The sequence below is a fragment of the Tachypleus tridentatus genome, chromosome 7 (assembly GCF_004210375.1).
Source record: "Tachypleus tridentatus isolate NWPU-2018 chromosome 7, ASM421037v1, whole genome shotgun sequence".
NCBI lineage: Eukaryota > Metazoa > Arthropoda > Merostomata > Xiphosura > Limulidae > Tachypleus > Tachypleus tridentatus.
The window spans coordinates 140,075,912-140,084,278 of record NC_134831.1 but is presented as its reverse complement, the minus strand read 5'-3'; the positions used below and the strand labels follow the sequence as shown (position 1 = coordinate 140,084,278).

General features: G+C 31.8%; 1 protein-coding gene across 1 annotated transcript; it reads right to left on the bottom strand.

The window, feature by feature from the left end:
• Positions 1–233: 233 nt before the first annotated feature.
• Positions 234–7,522, bottom strand: LOC143256740 (uncharacterized). Its single transcript, XM_076514357.1, has 4 exons — positions 6,474–7,522; positions 5,125–5,181; positions 1,389–1,757; positions 234–1,095 (listed from the first exon to the last, which is right to left on the bottom strand). Exons 3-4 carry the CDS (start codon positions 1,398–1,400, stop codon positions 766–768), a joined length of 342 nt encoding a protein of 113 aa, XP_076370472.1. The 5' UTR covers positions 1,401–1,757; positions 5,125–5,181; positions 6,474–7,522; the 3' UTR covers positions 234–765.
• Positions 7,523–8,367: the final 845 nt, after the last annotated feature.

Below are 8,367 nucleotides of genomic sequence, written 5' to 3'. Positions count from 1 at the left end.
AGCCAACGTTTCTTTGAAATATAACATTTTCTTTCCTCTTAAATAAAAATAAACGAAACAGTTGGTCCTTTATACGAATTTCATGTTTTGTGTGGTGTTTTTTTTGTTACAACAGTGCAAATATAAAATGCAGTAAAATAATATTTAATATGCTTATCCCATAAGAAGAAAGGTTTGCGAATATCACAAAATTTAAAGTGCAAATCTCCAAAGAAACATGCACAAGACAAAAGTAAAACAAAGTATTTATTGTACACCAGCAATGTTCCAGAGTGAAATATGTAACTAACGTTTCTTTAACGATATTATATTTCATTACGTTAGTTTTATATACAAAACCTGTATGTGGTTCGTCTGCTTGCATTAATTTTGTGAAGAGACATAGTTAAAAGAAATATTTAGCAAATAAATGTTTTTCTCTAGTAAATAAATGATATTTCTTTACGATTCAATTACACAGAAAGTATTAATAAATACTTATGAATTAAGTCGCTGTTAATGTAGATATATATGAGAGACATATAGTTAGTTTCTATTCATAATATTAACAATAATTCATGAGAATATCAAATGTGAGGTAACTTGAAACTGGGAAAATAAAGAAGCGACAACACGGAAACTTTAAAGAGGCTGTTTGCACCTGTAAAATCCAGTTATGGAAATTTTCTGTGAGAAATTATATTATAATATTTTAATATGGAGTGCATATGATAATATCACTCCTAATTCACTTTTCCTTTACAAAACATCTTGCATATTGGGTTTTTAATACCAGCCATAGCCGCCACCGTAACCACCATATCCACGTCCGTAACCACCATAGCCACCACCATAACCACGTCCGTAACCACCATAGCCACCACCATAACCACCATATCCACGTCCGTATCCACCATAGCCACCACCGTATCCGCCATATCCACGTCCGTATCCACCGTATCCGCCATAGCCACCAAATCCACCTCCGTAGCCTCCGTATCCGCCATAGCCACCTAGTCCGCCTCCGTAGCCTCCATAACCACCACCGTATCCTCCATAACCAAGGTAACCAGCCATGGCATTGGCAACAGCCACCAGAATCAACATACAGGCAAACTACAAACAATATAATTGTATTATTGGTAATTATCTAGAATAGCCCTACAAATGAACAACTTTTTCAATATAATTTTATCTTAAATGTTATAGATATATCAAAGATGTTTTTGAAAACTTTGGTAATTTGGATTATCAACTTAAAGTTCAGAAACATAATATTCATCAGGTTTTCTTTCCCACAACAACAGATTGATTGCATGAAAGAATCACTCGATACTATTTGTACATTACAGACTTAAGAAACATGTACAAGAATGGCCAATGTTTGAAGACGGTGATAAAGGACTTACCATAGCCTTCATGTTTGTGCTACAGATGAAACCTGTGGAACGTTTGCAACAAAATATTTTCAGTAGTAGTGTGATGCTTGAACCAGTGATAGACACGTCTTTATATACTCGTTAGAAAAGGTGTGGTTTATTAGCTTAAATACTGTTATTCCACGCATCAGCAGATGAATTAAAAATTAAACAGCATGATGAAGGCGCAGTTAGCCATGTTTCTGAGTGACACTGACTGCAGGCGTTTTTTTTTTTTTTGGTGCATGGTACCAAGTAAAATGAACGAAAGCGAAAAGATATACGTCTCAGTAGAACTGGAATGAGGTCGTCACTCATAATTCTCGAAGTTTTGCTTCAATCAGCGATCGTCGTGCCAACCTATCAGACGAAAATGACTTTAAACTTGGATTTAACTTCCGGCAAACTCTATGAAGCCTGCACCTCTGATGTTAAGATTAAATACAATTTTAAACGCATTTCAAAATCTTAATTACAAAAAAGTAATTTGGGCACGATAAAAAACTCATTTTTTATTATAAAGAAGTGTCCGCTCTACTATAAATATTTACTTAATGGAATATCTTACAGTGCATTGTAAGGTGTTTGAATCAATCTACAGTCTATATGATAAACGTTGCCATTACTACAGTTAATATCTAATTTCCATGTAAATTATAACATTCGCAAATCCTCAGAATATATGCTAGAATAATCTAAATTTTTACAGTTACTGTTATTTTGAAGTTAAGCACAAAGGGGCCCACAACGAATGTCAAAGTCCAGTTTCTAGCAGTATAAGTCTACAGATATACCATTATGTCACTAGGGGGCTTTTACAGTTATAGTCACTATTCTGTGTTGTTATATATCAGATGAATCTAAAATTTACTAGTTTCTTTTCATTTTGCTCAAATAATACATAAATGAAACAGGTTGAGGCTATTGACAACCTTATGACTAATGAACAAAGGTCTCGAGAAGAGTCTGATTAGAAAGTATCCAGTAATTGTACTCTAACTGGAATACTCTGTGTTCTAACTAGAATGCTCTGTACGAAAGTTAATTTATTCTTGACAATCCACTTTTCTATAATCCATACATGTTTGTGTTGGCATTATTTCTAAATATCAAAGTTTATTGAGTAATCAGCGGAATTTGTCCCTTGGATAAACTTAAAGAATAAAAACTAAACTGTAAGATGAGCGATACTATTAATTAATTCAGTTCCTAAACAAGCACACCCTAAAGTAGCTAGATTATGTAAAGCTCTTGGTAAGTTATATTTGTCAACAATACTAGTTTTGAACTATCAATATAGAAAACAGAAAGTACTAACTTAAAAATAGGAAATAAGTTCTTAACATGCCTTTAAGATTTAAGCATGTTATTATGCACATTTAGGTTTTTTTGTACTGTTATGTCAAGCGCAATGATCGTTAAATTCATATGTTACTGATTGTTAAGTTCATTGACATACATAATCTGTTCTTTATAATTAAGTCAGACTTACATACAATTTATTTTGTATGTAAAGTATATTCTGTGAAGATAAACTATGCGCAGTAAACTTGATGGATTTCGAAATTAGAATAAAACATATCTCTTTTTCTTTTTTTGTTATTAAGAAATAATAATAGCAAAAACATTTAGATGTCTTGTCAAGAACTTTTTGTTTTGCCATTTATTTTACAGATGTCGTTTATTCTTAAAACCTTAAAAGGTGAGATGCATAAACGTTATTTTTCATAAATCTTGGATAAAGTCGTCTTTTTCTAGCTTGAAGTTTTCTTAATAAATGTGTCAGTATGTTTGATATTTGCTAAGTCTGTAGTTTTACTTGAATATATTAATGATGTTTAAAACCTATTGGGCTATGACGAAACATGGGTTTGTATGAGAAAAACCACAGAACACTGATTTGTAACTGATGAGTAATATATTTCGTGATCTTTGTATAAAAGTATAGATAAAAATAACGTATCATACGTTACATTAAGAGTTTCAAAATCTCTGTGAGAAAATATCTATTTCGAAATGTAAAATAGACGCTAAACTAGTTTTTCTAAATCTTTAGGTCAAATATATGATCCTACGAACCAAAATTTGACATGCTTGGTTTCCGTTGAAAATAAAACGTGAACAAATAACACTGCTAATGTCATAAACTATTTATAATTGGCTATAATGCACTTGTTTGAACCCTCTATTCATGAATTCATGTAGTTACACGTCATTTGTACGGTGTATTAAAATGTGTCGTGACAAATTGTGTTTGTTTTCACATACTTTTACACGTATGAACTACAATATTCACATGAAAAAATGTAAACTCTAACTGAAATGAACATATAGTAATATGAACATAATGTAAAATGAAAAACGTTGCAGGGAAGCTAATTTAAACAGTATTTTACTGTTTCTAGTTTACATTAATAATATATTTGTACATCTAATACTGTTATTATTAATTGTTTCAATACGTGATACTTGTTAAGTCTATGATTTTGCATCGTTGTTGTAAAGTACATTATGTAATGATAAACAGTAAATTGTTTTGTGTTTTTATTGTAACCTACCATATCTTCTATTGTGAGAAATAGCAAACTTGAAAAAAATTGTCAAGAATTTTTTATTGTTAACGTAAACTATTGACTTATGACTTTTAACTTTGTATAGCAAACTTGGTTCATTTAATACTGAACTCGTCGAAATACATGAATTACTCACAAACTCTTTTGATTATAAACTATGTTCATTTGTGAAAGAATGTATTTGGCTTTTGGTGAACTAACGACTGTACTTGTTGTAATGTAGATAAAGAAAAATGTTGAAAGATATGGGAATAGAATTTCTAATCTGTCACTTTAATAGAAGGAAAGTATTTAATGTTTTAACCTTTAATGAACATGTCAGTTATCTTACACGAATGTCAAGCTTTGTAAACTTCATAGTAACCAGCAGAGTACAAAGAGTTTACACAACTATATGAGTTAAAGACATTGGTCATTAGGTATCTAGCAATAGTAAAAGTGTAGCAAAAACAAGGTAAGAGTATTACTTATTTGCTTAAGGTGGTATATAATCATTTTCTGAAAAACCAGTGTTTTACCTATAAACAAATAGTTTCAAACTTGTAAGAAACGAGCTTTATACAAAGATTTGTAAAATATTCTACATAAAAAAGTAAGAATATAATTTTCTGCTCTTCTACAGTAGGAATGGTTATACATAGTTATGTATATAGATCTTTTAATACTAAACTTTAGTGAAGCAAATAAACTTATAAAACTAAAAGTGAAGTCCAAATAAATGTTATTTTCAGGGCAAATGGATGTACAATACATAAATTATTGAAACGAATTAGCAAATGAATGTTTTACGTACAAAATACCAGAAAATGTGACAGTATTTCATGCAAATTAAGTATAACAGTTAAAACTATAGTCAGTACATTAGCTGTATACTAAATTGGTACTTAAATGTTAAATGAAACAACTGACTTTATTATTCTATCCTATCCTATCCTTTAGCAGCACGCCCTTTGCAGCCATTTTATGAAGTTACGATCACTAGAAATATACTGATGTGGTATCGTTTTGGTGCCCAAATGCCCCACCCAACTACTTTTATTTTTTCTGCTAAGGATCTCTTCTAGAGTATAAAACATTAAGCCAAGTTTACAAGATAAGTATTTATTTAGTTTTATGCACGAAGCTACACAAGGGGCTATCAGTATTGTACTCACCATTTGTATCAAAAACAGTCTTTAGTGTTATAAGCCTTCAGACAGTCTGCGGATCCACTGTAGGTTCAGAATAAATAAATACAAAAGTTTCTACATTAGTTTCCAAATACATTATAAATTATAGCTAAAAGAAGATAAGTAAGAAGGTTAAACTTTAACTTACTACTCTAATGAAGCAGCAGAAGTAATGCTAATAATAGTTGATAAAACGCCAGTTTCAATGATGTTCAATAAAATTGTAGTTCATTTAATATCTTATCGTGCACGTGGAGTAAATAAACTGTTCATGTAACGTAGAGCTTAACACTGGCATTGTTATTAATAGCTCTGGCCGTGGTCTGTTCTGTGGTAAGATATTTGATGTCTTCATCATTATAATACACAAACGTGAAGATCCACAGTGTGGAAAATAATTGGGGAAAAAGCCATTAATGTAAATCTTTACTATTTTATATATATAACGAAACAACTGATATTTATCATTCTTCTTTGACTTTGCGAGAATATTTTCTTTAACCAAATAAGTTCTTTAAACGTCTCCCGTAAGCAAGCTTTTAAGGTATTTTCAGGTGCACTACAGAAAAGATCACTGTCCATCTTTACATAGTGTTTGCTATTTTATAGTATTCTTTCTCCCAGTATAGGAGACATGAGATCATATAAGAATGATTCAAAACAATAGGTGACTAAAGCAAAAGAACATTAACTAAAGCTCTAGTGTTAAATCAATACACGCATCTAGAAATGTATGTGAAGGCAAACGTTTCGAAATTTTAGGAGCACATGAAATGTTCTCCTGACTAAGGAAAAACAGAAAATACGAAATGTGCATTTTCTCTTCCTTTTGCAGGCCCTCTTTGACCATGATAGATGTATAATCAGCCATTAGTGTTTGTTTTTGCGTTAATTACACAATTGGTTATTTGCATTTTGTTCACCACAGAGAAGAACCTCAGACATTAGAATTTTAAGTCCCTAAGCTTACATTCGGCTCAATGGGGGATAGATACCATTGTTTTCTCCATATGTACAAATATATATAGACATATTTAACATTTTAAAAGTATTATCCTTAACATCATATTTATATATGTTGCCTTCTAAACCTTTATAGACACCTTTTAAACAATTAGATTTTATGTTACCGTACTTGTAGTATATACATATATGAATTACTTCTTAAAACTTAAATACTTTCAACGTTTAACATAGGTGTTTTTTTATAAATATATTTGTTGTATAACTCTTATATCCTTTACATTTTAAAACATATTTGTAAATTTTTGGTATGACATCATTTTTCTACAGCCACATTTTATATTTTAACATTAGATGCAAAATTCACTTACATGTACACTATAATTCCGTGGATTACCAAGCTTCTATTTCCAACCTTCTCTTCACTTGTAGAAAGTCCATACTCTCTCACCTTACAGCTTGGTCCTGAGAAAGTCCATACTCTCTCACCATACAGCTTAGTCCTGACAAAGTCCATACTCTCTCACCTTAAAGCTTGGTCCTGACAATAACATATGAGGACAACAACCTTCTGAAGCACGTGAAGTTGAGTGAATGTCGATAATGCTGCAGACACAAATTCCTGTTTCAGAGATGAAAGCACATCAAATGTTGTTGGTGTTTTATGGTGGAACATCCTGCAGCAAATGTTTCGAGGACTTTTGGTGGTTTATCTTGTTTTTATTTGCTTCCAACTTGATTCAAGTGAATGGAACTTCTGGTGATAATGTTATCATCCATGGATGTGCCAGACAAGTCGGAAATAGTAATTTCATATAATTGTTCTTCATTCACGTAACATTAGGTTAGCCTCCAGGGTATTGGAGACAGTTGGATCATTACTTCTTTGTTCAAAATCAGCATAAAATAAAGCTCTCTGATATATTTTCTTCCATGATGATAAGAACGAAGTAGCAATACAAAAAAAAATGAACATATACCTTGAATGGTGGTAAAGAGGACAAATGAGCCAGAAGGGTTAAGTCATAATCAGATTGAACAGTCAGTTGTTTGTTTTTTCTATTGGATACTAGCTTAGCCAGATATGTAGGTGTTAAAATTATTATGGTTAGGTCAAAATTACTGTTTGTTCTGAAACATGCTTTTAGGCATACAGTGAGAGAAATATTACTCTGGCCAAGTACTCTTTACAGAGGTTTGAATATACTCACGTGTATAATAGAAATAGTAAATGAGCCCCCAGCACTTATGAAAATAATCTAACATTTAATCATGGGAATCCAGTCGCACCAGTGCGTGAATTACGGGGGTATAAGTCAGGATGCCTTCTGGCTACTTTTCTATAGAACCGTAATTCTTGTGACGAGAAACCCACTTGAAATAAAAATGTATCTCAGAAGGGCTGATATGAGTATTAACATTTTTATTGTTAAGGAGAGAACAGCGTTTCAACCTTCCTAGGTCATCTTAACCTAAAGATGTTGTTCTCTCCTTGTCAGTAAAAGTGTTAATACCCATACCAGCTGTTCTGAGATACATTTTTAAAGAACCGTAAACCATTTTCTTACATTTAGTAGACTATAAGCTTCTCAGAAGAGAAAAGTTCAATAGACTATGCAATAAATATTTATCACGGTTATGGATTAGAAGAAAAACTATATTTCTTTCATGAAATGTTGTGTAATAGCAAGGCAGAAATGAGACAGAGTAGTACATGAATGGAGAGATCATACCTTCTCCAGATGGTTCAGTCTTTCATGTGACCGAGTTCGTAACAAAATAAATATCAGCTTACGTACTATAACTCGCAACTTTGTTTTTACTTGTTTTTGTTGTTTTATTGCCTACTGAACCGAGTCTTCATAATAATATAACCACTCAAGTTGTAAATCATTCGTAGAACGTTCAGCTCACGTTATCGTATCGAATTACATAATGCACGAGCTGCTCGTAAATAACTTTTATTATTATAGTTCTTCGTGATCATCTCTAATCTAATCTTATCTATTTTTTTTTTCATTTTTCTTGTCATTTAAGTAATTATATTATAAGAACTAAATAATTCACACGGAAAACTACAAATATTTTACTCAGCCTTCAAATGTTCACAATCCATCCTGTTTCCTTTTTTTCCCCCTACTTTATGCACAAAATAACACATAGATATTAATTCTACAAGACTTCTTTGAGATACCAGTTCAGTTCAGACTGGGGTGACTTTAACCCCCTATCACTTGAGTATTACTTTCTACCTCTGGCTATACA